General features: G+C 45.6%; 2 protein-coding genes and 1 long non-coding RNA gene across 3 annotated transcripts in view; 1 reads left to right on the top strand and 2 right to left on the bottom strand.

Annotated features, from left to right (window-relative positions):
* The window catches only part of ALDH1A2 (aldehyde dehydrogenase 1 family member A2), a 66,899-nt gene extending 61,631 nt beyond the window's left edge, over nucleotides 1-5,268 (bottom strand). The window contains exon 1 of the mRNA XM_073303757.2: nucleotides 5,105-5,268. Within this exon, the coding sequence (XP_073159858.1) occupies nucleotides 5,105-5,221 (117 nt within the window). The 5' untranslated portion in view covers nucleotides 5,222-5,268. The remainder of the gene's footprint in view (nucleotides 1-5,104) is intronic.
* LOC144930893 (uncharacterized) lies at nucleotides 1,531-4,884 on the top strand. Its single transcript, XR_013636368.1, has 3 exons — nucleotides 1,531-1,839; nucleotides 3,208-3,386; nucleotides 4,786-4,884. It is a non-coding gene; the product is annotated as an uncharacterized LOC144930893 (long non-coding RNA).
* Nucleotides 5,269-13,221: 7,953 nt separating the features above from the next.
* On the bottom strand, nucleotides 13,222-14,497 carry LOC144930892 (uncharacterized). The gene is made up of 2 exons (XM_078854463.1): nucleotides 14,026-14,497; nucleotides 13,222-13,437 (listed from the first exon to the last, which is right to left on the bottom strand). Exons 1-2 carry the CDS (start codon nucleotides 14,492-14,494, stop codon nucleotides 13,352-13,354), a joined length of 555 nt encoding a protein of 184 aa, XP_078710589.1. The 5' UTR covers nucleotides 14,495-14,497; the 3' UTR covers nucleotides 13,222-13,351.
* Between the last annotated feature and the right edge of the window lie 1,112 nt (nucleotides 14,498-15,609).

Genomic DNA, 15,609 nt, shown 5'->3' with positions numbered 1-15,609 from the left:
GCAAACAAGAATTAGAACTCAACATCAACTTGAGTATTATCATCCCCATTATACAGAGGTAAAGTGAAACACAGAGAGGGAGAAGCTTTTCACTCAAAGTTATGCAAGCCAGTGGCAGAGCTGGGGAAAGAACCCAGGAGGCCTGGCTCTTTATTCCAGCTCACAGCACTTAACCACACCCTGTCCTTTCTTGTCAATGTGACTTATTAAAATCACTATGACAATGCTCTGTACATAGGGCTTCTATTTAACAGGATTTATTAATTTTATTTTTCAGGGTTTATTTTTAGCAATTTTTGAGTTCTGTGTAGATGTTCAAAAATCAGGTTTTGGGGATTCTCTCTTTAATACGGTAATGAAGATTTTTTATGGAGATACTTCCCAAAATTCTTGACTAAACAGGATCTACTTTAATTTTTATTATATGTATAAAAATGACTTACATGTTAGTTTAAGCTTTATCCTTGTTACTGAACCATTGGTTTTAGCATTCAGTGCATTTGTTCCCTACTGACCTTTAACATAGCACTGTTTCAAATGGCACTACAGAAGAACCTCAGAGTTACATACACTTTCGGAATGGAAGTCGTTCGTAACTCTGAAATGTTCGGAGCACTGAACAAAACATTCTGGTTATTTTAAAAATTTACAATTCAACATTTTTAATACAGCTTTGAAACTTTATTATGCAGAAGAAAAATTCTGCTTTTAACCATTTTAATTTAAACAAAACAAGCAGAGAAACAGTTTCCTTACCCTGTCAAATCTTTCTTTTTTAAACTCCTTCCCCCCTTTTTAGTAGTTTACATTTAATACGGTACTGTACTATATTTGCCCTTTTTTTTTTTGTCTCTGCTGCTTCCTGATTGCGTACTTTCGGTTCTAAATGAGGTGTATGGTTGATGGGTCAGTTCGTAATTCTGGTGTTCGTAATTCTGAGGTTCTATTTATGTTAAAGTGCAGTAAGGAACCTTTACTGCCCACCAACAGGGACTACACAGACCAATTAATGTGCAACACATTAGTACACTTTAGAAATCACATCCCCGTTACTGCTTCATGTAGATACAAGCCAGGGACCAGCAATAGTGCCCATATAATGACAAACTGTAATGGGAAAGGGGTGAAGTCAACATAAATTGAGTAACCATTTCTGATATTTTTCCAGTGTTTATTAGATAAACACCTACATTTTTTTTTCAAATTGGGGGGTGTTTATTGGTTAAAACCTAACATCAGAAGTCCTTTCTATAAAACAGGGTTGATTACACAACAGCAAGAGATCAAGAATTCCTGCAGAAAAAACCACCAGAGGTGGCCTGAGGGGAGGAAAACTCTGCAAGGGGAAATAGTTCCATTGGAATAATTCCATGTCTATTTTTAAACACTGGAGAGTTGCTCAGATATTATTGTGTTGGCGAAGCCATATAAATATCTAGATAGGAGAACAGATCAAATGATAAGGAGGTTCAGACTCTGGAGCCCACAGAGTCCTCACAGATACACACAGATCTCCACGGTTCCATGCTCAGAACGCCCAGACGGCATAGCTTCACTGCAGCTTCACTGCTGCGGCTTCCCTCAACATCTGATGCTCCTGGAACACCCCATTTTAGAGGAGTTCCCAGCATGGAGATGGCACAATTGGATTGATTGCTTGTTGCCAGGGAGAGGGTGTGTATCAGCCTGGCATTCCCTCCTGCCTGTCCCTTCCCTGCTCATGGATCCCTGGACTGATAGAGGTCTCCACAGGTTTGGAGCAGGGGGATGAGGAAGGCAGAAAAACAGAACTGCAGAATGACTTTGCTTCTATGCAAGAGGGGAAGACCCTCCTCTCTGGTGAGCCTGGGGGAATGATTCCTCCCCACATATTTATATGGGGCTCAGAAATGAAGAACAGGGTTAAAAAATAATAATTATATTGAAAATCTTAAGTGACTTGCACATAGCAGTTTCAGTTGGTGTCATCAGAAGGGGAGATATTTAACCCTTAACCTGTAAGCCTGTCTAAATGTGGACATTAATCTTGTTTAAGTTTGGACAGAATCTGGCTGTTTCTCTTCCAGCATTTTCCTATTATTTACATATTAAATTAGTCATTTTCTATAGTGCCCGATCTAGGGCGATATATTTCTACAACTAGTTTTTAAAAAGACTACATTCCCTTCTGAGGATGGAATGCAGAGTAAACTACAGCATACATTAAAAGAAAACTGCACTTGTGCATCAGGAAACTGACAGTCATTGCAAATATTTTTTTTCCTGATCAGTGAAGAAATGTACAGTGTGCATGTTCCAAAACATGGAGCAAAAGTATATGTGATAGAACGCAAACATTCTCTGCTCATTCATTTCACTACATCTAGCATTTAATACTTTAAAGAAACAATTTTATGATATTTGATTGCTAACTAGTGGAAATACACCCAACTTTAAACACACAAACACAAGCAGTGTTTATTTTATGTATGATGACAGGTTTCAGAGTAGCAGCCGTGTTCATCTGCATCCGATGAAGTGAGCTGTAGCTCACGAAAGCTTATGCTCAAATAAATTTGTTAGTCTCTAAGGTGCCACAAGTACTCCTGTTCTTTTTATTTTATGTATGTCACTCAACGGTCCTTAACAGTGTGGTATTTTCCTAGGAAAATAATATATGTCCTACTATTTTAAAGATTTCTGGGTAAAAAAGTAATACTTTCTTTCAATGCACATTTTTTAAATCTATATTGATTCTGACTTAAGGCTCCCTGGAAATCTAATAGCTTTTAGACTTAACAAAATTTCCTCAGCATTTTTCAAATTTAGAATTTAAAACACAGCAGAAATGCAATCCTTAACTAGAAAAAACATATTCAAGTAACTTTAATTTCTCTGCATTACCATGAGTACCTTTATTTTATGTAAAGAATTAACTCCGAAATGGTTAAGACTTTACATTCAGAGAGAACTGTAATAAGAAGTTCAAGAATTCTGAGCACTGCTTGTGTGTTTAAAGGTCTCAGCTAACAAGCAGGAGGCGAGAGGCTGCTGGAAATGCTCACAGATGCCTGATTTTACAAGTTTTTTGTAAAGTGCTTTAGTCTAGCATTATTTATTGTTTATGGAAGTTGTTTGTCACTTAAGACATGAAGTGACCCCTCCCCCAAATGAAAGAATCAAGTTTCAATCCATTATTTCATTTCTGATTGTTTTTCTTTGTAATAGGTGGGAAAGTGGATCCTGGATAAAAGTCCTGCCCAAGACAAGACTCTAAATTGAAGACTCCAATTATCTATAAATCACTTGTCTTTCCTGCAGAGAGAAAGAAAAGGGAGGGGGAGGAGAAAGAGATAGAGACAGACAGAAAAACAGAGACAGACGACATGCCAAATAAAATACTAAAGGTACCTTTTCTATATCAAACTTCTTTCTTCAAGGGCAATCACGAGTTACCTGATAATTCAGATTCTGGTGAAACATTTTTGTTGTTGCTTTAATACTGAAAAATGAACTCTCTTACTTCAACCATTAGGCTAAAATCTGTCAGAACTCTCACACTTCTGAGATTATGGCATTTGCATTCTAAATGATTAGAGTTTATATTCCTTGGTAATGTTTTCAAACAAAAAAGAGGCACATGGCCACTCACAAGTTTGCATTATACTTTAGAAAGATTTTTAAACCAACTTCCCAGTTGCATAAAGTTGAGAAATGTATACACAATTACTATACAAACTGACTTGGATAAGCACATCATTCAAAGAGTACTCATAATACCTGACACACATTTTATAATACAAGAACTAATAACTTTAAGCGATAAATAAAATTCATGCAAAATATTTGCTCAATATCATTGTTCTTACAACGACACAGCAATCACCCTCGAACACCCATGTACTTTTTTTATTTTCATTTAAATTACCTTCTGGAAAATTATAAGCTAACAAATATACGCACTCTTAATTTGTATATCTCGTTTCTCATTAAAAAATTATGAAGCCTAAAGTAGTTGAGTTTCCCCTCAAACGTACTTCTAAAACATGGAATAACTAACAAATTAGAGAACAAATTCGTTTTGGCACTGGCTTAAAAAAAGGAAGACAAAAAGCTTTTAAAGTGATAATTGGAAAGAAAATATTACAATGGATTGGCCAACATGGGTTTCCTATCAGTGCTAAGACACCTGAAGGTGTATTTCCAGTAGATAAAAATGTTATCACCTTTTTCTAATGTTAATATGTTTTCTTTTCCTATTAAGTTACTCAGTAATTAGGAATAAAATCTTAAACATTGGAATCTATTTATACAATGCATTTGATATTTCTCCAGCACAAATGAAAACATACTTCAGTTCAAGGTACTAAAGGTGTAAAGATTAAAAACATGAAAACAAAATTTAAAAATTGAACTTGCATTTACAAACAACTGGTCTAAAAGCCTGTTTTAGCCTCTGGAAACTGTTCAGTTCTATAATGTAATATAGAAATCCTGAGTATGTATCTACCGTGACCCAACTGGATAATTCTTAACCATGCCTTAATGAAAATATAATATGACACTATATGTCTTAAATGTTAAGATAATTTGCCCTCTAAACAATGTCATTTCAAGGGCATACTCAGATACTGAGGAAGTTAGTCAAGAGACCTGTTTCAAGACTGTAACAACCTGGTAGGATTAAGAGCCCTCCAGGAATTGTAAAAAAGTCCCAGGGGTACATGGACCATTTCAATAAAGAAAACATTTTTATTTTCTGATTGAGAAGTAGAAGTATGTATAACCTCCTCTGATTTCCATCAGGAGCAACTGAAATGTATAAGGGAAGCACTGACTGCTACACTGAAAATAAAACTGATCAGTTTTGTGGAAAACAACATTTAAAGAAGCACAGAAATGGTTCAGCCAACCTCAGCAAATCTCATTTGCTTTTCTATTATCCTTTGGCTTTCCAGATGGTTACAGGGCTACAACAATCCGTTTCCTTTATTAGTGTTTCAAGGCAGTTTTTTTATCTCTGCACTGAAGTCGGTTAGGGCAGATTGGAACCGATGTTAAGCAAAATCCCTCTTCTGGAGGGAAAGCTGTGAGCTCCCTGCCAGAATAAATGAACACAACTTACCTTGGTGTATTTGATTTCAAGGTTGAGAGTGGGAGAAGGCAGCAGATGCAGAGATGCCATCAGAGCTGCAGGGTCTGCCTTCACCTCTCCTGGCATCTCAATTTTACTGGAAGTCATAGTCTTTGGGGATTTTATAGTACAAACGTTCCCCCTTATCTGACCTGGGCTTCCCCCCCTTTTTTTTTTCTTTTTTTCCTCCCCCCACCCCCCCCTTGCACAGATCAGTGCTGAAGCTTTTGCTCTCGTCCTCTGTATATAGGCAGGTGTCAAGCCGGGTCTCTTCTTATTGGCCATGAGGGCAGAGGCAGGGGGGCAGGTCCATCCTACCTAGGCTGAGAGAATTAAAATGCTCTCTCTTTCCATCAGCCTGAGCGCTCAGCCTCAGCCCAGTCTGGCAGAGAGTGCAGGAGACCAGCCCGCAACAGGTCTCTTCTCTCGGCCCAGGCTGGAGCCCGAGGGGGCTCCGCCCTGGCTCTCACCCATCCGCCGGGTAGCCAGCAGCTGGGCCCCCACGTGAAGCGCGCTCTGGTGCCGGGGCTGCGGAGGCAATTCCCGAGGATTTCCCTGCAAGAAGGGCAGGGGAATTAGCAGCCGGGTGCTAGGTGCAGCCCGGCGGAAATCAAAGCGGGTTTCCGAGGGGCGCACAGGCTCTCGGCCGCAGGGGGGCACTTGGGAACCTCATTAGAGCCGCTCTGCCAAGGGGGGGGGCGGACAGGGCGATGCGCGCCCGGCCCCAGCGGGGCAGCCCCTCCGGGGCAGGCCCGGCTCAGCGGACACCCCGCGCCAGGGGCGACCCTCCCGGAGCGGCCCCGCAAGTGCAGAGAACCCCGCGCTCCCGGGCACGGAGCAGCCCACACAGCCCGGGGCCGGGGCAGCTGCTGGTCCAGCTCCGCGGGACAGGCTCAGCCCCGTGCCAACAGCAGCTTCCCTCCCTCCCAGCCCACGGTCCCCCGGGCAGAGCGCCGAGCAGCGGCTCAGTTCCCTGCTTGCCCTCCGCCGGGGTAGGGCAGGGAGAGCCAGCCGGACACACGGACACACACGGAGAGACGGAGCTACAGCCAGCCAGGCTGCGCGAGATACACACACCCCGACAGAATCGCATGCAGAGATACACCCCGCCAGACAGAGAGACACGGATGTACACACACTGAGAGAGATACTCATACCCAGAGATACACCCCGCCAGACAGACCCACACGTCCACACAGATACACACCGACAGATAGTCAGAGAGAGACACAGAGAGATACTCATACCCAGAGATACACCCCGCCAGACAGACCCACACGTCCACACAGATACACACCGACAGATATTCAGAGAGACACACACAGAGAGATACTCATACCCAGAGATACACCCCGCCAGACAGACCCACACGTCCACACAGATACACACCGACAGATAGTCAGAGAGAGACACAGAGAGATACTCATACCCAGAGATACACCCCGCCAGACAGACCCACACGTACACACAGATACACACCGACAGATATTCAGAGACACACACAGAGATACTCATACCCAGAAATACACCCCGACAGACACACAGATATACTCATACACAGAGGTACACACACAGACCCAGAGACATACACCGACAGATATATGTATACACACACAGATACACTATTTTTATATACACACAGACACAAAAGTACACCCCGAGGGGCACAGCACAGACGCATGCCGACGCACATTTTGTTTCCACCTTAGGAGAAAATAGGGGAATTGATACCAGTGAAGATGCTGGTAGTCCTGCCTCTTTGCTAGGACTACCCTCTTCCCACGCTGCCCTACCCTGAGCAAAGATGGGCAACCCTTCCACTCCCAATCAAAGACACAAGGTGGGGGTGAGGTAATAGCTTTTACTAGTCCAACTGCTGTTGGGGAGAGAGAGCCCCTCTTGGAGCTTACACAGAGCTCTTCCTTCTGTGTAAGCTGGAAAGCTTTTGTCTCTGGCCAACAGGAGTTGGACCAAGAAGAAGATACTACCTCACCCACCTTGTAGCCATGTTGGGTGGCAGGATATTAGAGGGACAACAACAGGGCACACTCCCAAAGTTTCTTTAGAACTGGCCTCCCTCCTGGTCTGTTTCTAGATGGGGATCTGCTCCCTTTTCCCTACCTGCATCACACCCCACTACAGGAAAGGGGTTTCCTTGCACAACCCAGCCTCTTGTTCTCATCTGCCAGTTATTTTATTTACCCTCCTTCCTCCCTCTCCTTCAAGCGATCTAACCAAACGGATTTCCACTCCCCCTTCATCTACTTTTGTAGAACAGGGACCCTGCCTCTCCTTGCATTGGTCTCACAGGATGCCGCAATTTGGGAACCAGAGTTTTTAAACAGGTCCTGGTGTTTTTCCCCTTCTATATCTCTCCCACCTTTATTCTCAGCATGTACTGATTTTCTCAAAATCGCCTCGCTTTTTTGCGGCTACTTACATCAAAGAGGCTGGATCTCAGGGTGTGACAGTGATAAACGCAAACCAAATATCCTCCAAAGAAAGCGGCCGGCAGCAGATACCTGGTTACAGACAGCAGCATCTTCTGTTAGCCTGCTGCCCTCTGCTGGGCCACGTGGCTCATATCCATCGTCCGGTCCCCCAGCAGAACTATCGCCGTCTGTTGGAACTGAAGACAAAGAATGCACATCAAAGCAACCAGGAACATAGCAGGTTATTCTTTTTATTGAACTAGCTAAGAATAAACAATAGAATCTGGGGACACTCTGGTTTTGTTAGATGGACCCTTTGCAGAGTCCACAAATCCTTGTTGCTCCTTGTTGTACAAACATGGCCACAGTTCATGGACAACTTGCAAATACAAATATAGAGTGTCAACAGGGGTTATGTAAGGACACACAGTGAACTTCACCCCTCCGCAGAGAGCCAGCAAAAGGTATATGTCACATGAGGGCTAAATGTTTAGCGTTTAGTGGTGTATAGGCCACAGCACTGATCTGTGAATTCACCCACAGTAGTGGTTCCAGCTGAGTAACAAAAAAGTAAGGTCCAAATATATTTGTCTAATTTCCTTCTTTTCTTTATTCTCCTCCCAGTGAAGATGGCTTCATAATTTTGTGTTTTTTATAGGATAGGCAGGACGGTGACAATTTGAATGAGTGAGATTTCAAAAATTTAGCAATGCAGTTTATAATGCCACATTAAAACACAGAGCCAGCGCTTTACCATATCAGTGATATAGTCTATAAACTGCCTTAAAATGAACCAAATGAGGGAATCTTCCCCCGAAATGAGTGAAACTCAGTGGAGTTTGTATCTAGGGGGGTTTTATTGGGAAAGATTTGAGAGATAGAGCCTGGGTGGCTTTTTCATTCTTAAGCAATACAGGCTGCTGGAGATTAAGCCAGAAGGCACTCATTTCCCCAGTACACACTAACTGAAGTGGGAAAAACTGCTTAAATGCTGCTCAGTCTGGGCTGGGACAGTCTGCACAGAGGCCCTGTGCCTTTGCACTACCTCCCAGCTTCCTCCAGCTCCATGGCAGTGCAGATCCTGTGCCTCTTGTTGCTAGAGACTCCTCCGTCTATCACACAGACCCTAGACCCCAGCCACCTCTTAGTGTGCTGAAGGCCCTTGGGCTGGCTGCTAGCATTACCTTTTCTGTGGTGGGGGGGTGATGACTGGCACCACCCTAGTCCTGCCTGAGCCCACTGTCTGTGAACAGATTGTTGAATAGGGAATCCCAAGACAAGAGGTGGGAAAGACCGGCGTTCACTCTTCCTACTAGCCAGGGGTCTGCAAAGGCAACGATTTGGGCCTAAAACAGAGTGTGATTGTGCTCTCATTGAAGTCAAAGGCAGCTTGGCCAAATGGGAGTAATAGCAAGGTCTAGAATACAAAATGCTACACTGGACATAACAACAATGTTGCAAGCATAACTCAACACTATGAGTGCTTGATTATAATACCATAGGTTGTTCAGCTCCCACTAAAGGAATATAAATATTTCTTCTGGAGTATAATCTTTCGGGGCAGGGACTCAGTCTCCCTATGTGTCTCTACCCACCATATTTTGGGTGCTATCACAATAAATAAGTAGAAATGAATATAGAACTAAACTTGATTTGCTTTCTCATGGGAGAACAAAATAATTCCAATAAAAACTACATTGCATGGAAAAGGAAGAAAACACCATCTGTGTTTAAACCTGAGGAGTTCCACAAACGACAATATTTTACTGAAATCTTGCAACTTCTATTCTTTTTCTGAGTGGGAGTGTTAAGTACACTGGTAATTAAATCAGTGTGTTTTACTTTCTTCCATGTGAATGGGTTTTAATTAAACACCTATTGAGACAGCAACTTCAAATCACTTAATCTGGAAACAAATTTGTTCTGTGTCAGGTTGTAATGACAAAGATATTACTGTCCTTCCACACTTAGTAAAGAAATAATCATCGGCAAAATGGAGAAAGACCTGAGTAATTGTCTCCCTTATTTTCAAGGGAAGGATTTCAGTTAGTATCTAGCCAATAACAAATTCATTCTGTAATTGTCACAATTCTTCTTCATTATCAGTTCTGCTCATGTGGATCTAAAAGGTAGGTAACATTTAGAAAAAAATTGGACTCCATTTCCAAACCTTAATGGCCCCCCTTTCAAATTATGCTGTTCATAGTCAAATAAGTGGCATCACTTACATAAACGCCAACTGCCAAAGCTCAGAAATAAAGTATTGGATAGGGCTCAGGCGACAGGAGCCAGTGCTGTGGCATGGGAAGCAGTATATTTCCTGACCCAAATGTAATAAAGGTGTGACAGCCAGGAGTCATGGTAAGGCTAGTCTTTAGCTTGTAGCCCCACTCACGTGACATGGATTAGAGTTACAAACGGTTCCTTGTCACATGGCAGAGGTCAGTATTCCCAGAATGCAATGGCTCCTGTTACATCTAGTAAATCAAACTTCACAAACATCCTTTACATTAGCAAGTGGGGACTCTTACTGCCTAGTGTCTTAGGGTATGTCTACACTAAGGAATAAGGTTGAATTTATAGAAGTCGTTTTTTTAGAAATCGGTTTTATATATTCGAGTGTGTGTTTCCCCACAGAAAATGCTCTAAGTGCATTAACTCGGCGGAGTGCTTCCACAGTACCGAGGCTCGAGTCGACTTCCGGAGCGTTGCACTGTGGATAGCTATCCCACAGTTCCCGCAGTCTCCGCTGCCCATTGGAATTCTGGGTTGAGATCCCAATGCCTGATGGGGCTAAAACATTGTCGCGGGTGGTTCTGGGTACATATCGTCAGGCCCCCGTTCCCTCCCTCCTTCCGTGAAAGCAAGGGCAGACAATCGTTTTGCGCCTTTTTTCCTGAGTTACCTGTGCAGACGCCATACCATGGCAAGCATGGAGCCTGCTCAGGTAACCGTCACCCTATGTCTCCTGGGTGCTGGCAGATGCAGTACGGCTTTGTTACACAGTAGCAGCAACCCCTTGCCTTGTGGCAGCAGACGGTACAGTACGACTGGTAGCCGTCATCGTCATGTCCGAGGTGCTCCTGGCCACGTCGGCTGGGAGCGCCTGGACAGACATGGGCGCAGGGACTAAATTTGGAGTGACTTGACCAGGTCATTCTCTTTAGTCCTGCAGTCAGTCCTATTGAACCGTCTTATGGTGCGCAGGCAGGCGATACGGATTGCTAGCAGTCGTACTGTACCATCTTCTGCCGGGCAGGCAAGAGATGAAGATTGATAGCAGTCGTATTGTACCATCTTCTGCCAGGCAGGCAAGAGAGGAGGATGGCTAGCAGTCGTACTGTACCATCTTTTGCTGAGCAGCCATGAGATGTGGATGGCATGCAGTCCTTCTGCACCGTCTGCTGCCAGCCAAAGATGTAAAAGATAGATGGAGTGGATCAAAACAAGAAATAGACCAGATTTGTTTTGTACTCATTTGCCTCCTCCCCTGTCTAGGGGACTCATTCCTCTAGGTCACACTGCAGTCACTCACAGAGAAGGTGCAGTGAGGTAAATCTAGCCATGTATCAATCAAAGGCCAGGCTAACCTCCTTGTTCCAATAAGAACAATAACTTAGGTGCACCATTTCTTATTGGAACCCTCCGTGAAGTCCTGCCTGAAATACTCCTTGATGTAAAGACACCCCCTTTGTTGATTTTAGCTCCCTGAAGCCAACCCTGTAAGCCGTGTCGTCAGTCGCCCCTCCCTCCGTCAGAGCAACGGCAGACAATCATTCCACGCCTTTTTTCTGTGCGGACGCCATACCAAGGCAAGCATGGAGGCCACTCAGCTCACTTTGGCAATTAGGAGCACATTAAACACCACACGCGTTATCCAGCAGTATATGCAGCACCAGAACCTGGCAAAGTGATACCGGGGGAGGAGGCGACGTCAGCGCGGTCACGTGAGTGATCAGGACATGGACACAGATTTCTCTGAAAGCATGGGCCCTGCCAATGCATGCATCATGGTGCTAATGGGGCAGGTTCATGCTGTGGAACGCCGATTCTGGGCTCGGGAAACAAGCACAGACTGGTGGGACCGCATAGTGTTGCAGGTCTGGGACGATTCCCAGTGGCTGCGAAACTTTCGCATGCATAAGGGCACTTTCATGGAACTTTGTGACTTGCTTTCCCCTGCCCTGAGGCGCATGAATACCAAGATGAGAGCAGCCCTCATAGTTGAGAAGCGAGAGGCGATAGCCTTGTGGAAGCTTGCAACGCCAGACAGCTACCGGTCAGTTGGGAATCAATTTGGAGTGGGCAAATCTACTGTGGGGGCTGCTGTGATGCAAGTAGCCCACGCAATCAAAGATCTGATGATATCAAGGGTAGTGACCCTGGGAAATGTGCAGGTCATAGTGGATGGCTTTGCTGCAATGGGATTCCCTAACTGTGGTGGGTCCATAGATGGAACCCATATCCCTATCTTGGCACCAGAGCACCAAGCCGTCGAGTACATAAACCGCAAGGGGTACTTTTCAATAGTGCTGCAAGCTCTGGTGGATCACAAGGGATGTTTCACCAACATCAATGTGGGATGGCCGGGAAAGGTACATGACGCTCGCATCTTCAGGAACTCTGGTCTGTTTCAAAAGCTGCAGGAAGGGACTTTATTCCCAGACCAGAAAATAACTGTTGGGGATGTTGAAATGCCTATATGTATCCTTGGGGACCCAGCCTACCCCTAAATGCCATGGCTCATGAAGCTGCACACAGGCAGCCTGGACAGTAGTCAGGAGCTGTTCAACTACAGGCTGAGCAAGTGCAGAATGGTGGTAGAATGTGCATTTGGACGTTTAAAGGCGCGCTGGCGCAGTTTACTGACTCGCTTAGACCTCAGCGAAACCAATATTCCCCCTGTTATTACTGCTTGCTGTGTGCTCCACAATATCTGTGAGAGTAAGGGGGAGACGTTTATGGCGGGGTGGGAGGTTGAGGCAAATCGCCTGGCTGCTGGTTATGCGCAGCCAGACACCAGGGCGGTTAGAAGAGCACAGGAGGGCGTGGTACGCATCAGAGAAGCTTTGAAAACCAGTTTCATGACTGGCCAGGCTTCGGTGTGAAAGTTCTGTTTGTTTCTCGTTGATGAAACCCCGCGCCCCTTGGTTCACTCTACTTCCCTGTAAGCTAACCACCCGCCCCTCCTCCCTTCAATCACCGCTTGCAGAGGCAATAAAGTCATTGTTGCTTCACATTCATGCATTCTTTATTCATTCATCACACAAATAGGGGGATGACTACCAAGGTAGCCCAGGAGGGGTGGTGGAGGAGGGAAGGAAAATGCCACACAGCACTTTAAGCACAGCACTTTAAAAGTTTACAACTTTAAAATTTATTGAATGACAGCCTTCTTTTTTTTGGGCAATTCTCTGTGGTGGAGTGGCTGGTTGGCCGGAGGCCCCCCCACCGCGTTCTTGGGCGTCTGGGTGTGGAGGCTATGGAACTTGGGGAGGAGGGAGGTTGGTTACAGAGGGGCTGCAGTGGCAGTCTGTGCTCCAGCTGCCTTTGCTGCAGCTCAACCATACACTGGAGCATACTGGTTTGGTCCGCCAGCAGTCTCAGCATTGAATCCTGCCTCCTCTCATCACGCTGCCGCCACATTTGACCTTCAGCCCTCTCTTCAGCCCACCACTTACTCTCTTCAGCCCGCCGCCTCTCCTCCCGGTCATTTTGTGCTTTCCTGCACTCTGACATTATTTGCCTCCACACATTCGTCTGTGCTCTGTCAGTGTGGGAGGACAGCATGAGCTCGGAGAACATTTCATCGCGAGTGCGTTTTTTTTTTCTTTTTAAGCTTCACTAGCCTCTGGGAAGGAGAAGATCCTGTGATCATTGAAACACATGCAGCTGGTGGAGAAAAAAAAAGGGACAGCGGTATTTAAAAAGACACATTTAATAAAACAGTGGCTACACTCTTTCAGGGTAAACCTTGCTGTTAACATTACATACATAGCACATGTGCTTTCGTTACAAGGTCGCATTTTGCCTCCCCCCACCGCATGGCTACCCCCTCAACCTTCCCCCCTCCCTGTGGCTAATAGCGGGGAACATTTCTGTTTAGCCACAGGCAAACAGCCCAGCAGGAACGGGCTCCTCTGAGTGTCCCCTGAAGAAAAGCACTCTATTTCAACCAGGTGACCATGAATTATATCTCACTCTCCTGAGGATAACACAGAGAGATAAAGAACGGATGTTGTTTGAATGCCAGCAAACATACACTGCAATGCTTTGTTCTACAATGATTCCCGAGTACGTGTTACTGGCCTGGAGTGGTAAAGTGTCCTACCATGAAGGACGCAATAAGGCTGCCCTCCCCAGAAACCTTTTGCAAAGGCTTTAGGACTACATCTAGGAGAACCGCGAATGCCAGGGCAAAGTAATCCTTTCACATGCTTGCTTTTAAACCATGTATAGTATTTTAAAAGGTACACTCACCAGAGGTCCCTTCTCCGCCTGCTGGGTCCAGGAGGCAGCCTTGGGTGGGTTCGGGGGGTACTGGCTCCAGGTCCAGGGTGAGAAACAGTTCCTGGCTGTCGGGAAACCCGGTTTCTCCGCTTGCTTGCTGTGAGCTATCTACAACCTCATCATCATCATCATCTTCTTCGTCCCCAAAACCTGCTTCCGTATTGCCTCCATCTCCATTGAAAGAGTCAAACAACACGGCTGGGGTAGTGGTGGCTGAACCCCCTAAAATGGCATGCAGCTCATCATAGAAGCGGCATGTTTGGGGCTCTGACCCGGAGCGGCCGTTTGCCTCTCTGGTTTTCTGGTAGGCTTGCCTCAGCTCCTTCAGTTTCACGCGGCACTGCTTCGGGTCCCTGTTATGGCCTCTGTCCTTCATGCCCTGGGAGATTTTGACAAAGGTTTTGGCATTTCGAAAACTGGAACGGAGTTCTGATAGCATGGATTCCTCTCTCCAAACAGCGATCAGATCCCGTACGTCCCGTTCGGTCCATGATGGAGCTCTTTTGCGATTCTGGGACTCCATCATGGTCACCTGTGCTGATGAGCTCTGCATGGTCACCTGCAGCTTGCCACGCTGGCCAAACAGGAAATGAGATTTAAAAGTTCGCGGTTCTTTTCCTGTCTACCTGGCCAGTGCATCTGAGTTGAGAGTGCTGTCCAGAGCGGTCACAATGGAGCACTCTGGGATAGCTCCCGGAGGCCAATACCATCGAATTGTGTCCACAGTACCCCAAATTCGAGCCGGCAACGTCGATTTAAGCGCTAATCCACTTGTCAGGGGTGGAGTAAGGAAATCGATTTTAAGAGCCCTTTAAGTTGAAATAAAGGGCTTCATTGTGTGGACGGGTGCAGGTTTACATCGATTTAACGCTGCTAAATTCGACCTAAAGTCCTAGTGTAGACCAGGGCTTAGGGTGGCATCCAGGAAGGGACTTAGGCATTGCAACATTGAACATTATGACACACAGAAAATCCAGCAACACCACCGTGATCCACAAAGCCAAGGCTCCTAGGCTCCCCATACAAAGCATGAGGAGAGAGGCATGGAAGAATGCAAGCCACAAAAACCAGCATGCTAGCAGGGACCTACCTAAACTAGCCAATAGGAGACGCTGCCTGGAGGGCTGCATACTAAGCCTGCCCCTCTTTCAAGTCCAGGCTGCAGGGAGGTGCCTATCCATGCCTAGTGATCCACAAACAGGAACCCACTGACTGGAGTTAAACTCGTTAGGCACCAGAGGTGTTTCTTGTAGGAATGACTTAGGCACCTGCCTTGCTCCATAAGAAACAGGAGGAGGCGGTGGTGCCCACCATGTAATTTTTAGCAGAGTGCTTAGACCGCTCACCTGGGATGGGGGAGATCCAGCTTCAGTTCCCCACTCTGCCTCTCTCTCTGGCCCAAGGACTGTTCCAGTGTGGATAAATACAGTCACTGGGTGAGAGCAAGAGGATTAGAATGACTGTGTAGCCCAGTGGTTAGGATACCCCTCCCACCCGGGAGGTGGGAGAACCTGGATCCAGTCCCCCTGCTCCAACCACACTGTCATCGTTTAT

Source organism: Lepidochelys kempii, chromosome 10 (genome assembly GCF_965140285.1).
Source record: "Lepidochelys kempii isolate rLepKem1 chromosome 10, rLepKem1.hap1, whole genome shotgun sequence".
Classification (NCBI taxonomy): domain Eukaryota; kingdom Metazoa; phylum Chordata; order Testudines; family Cheloniidae; genus Lepidochelys; species Lepidochelys kempii.
This window is presented reverse-complemented; position numbering and strand designations above follow the sequence as displayed.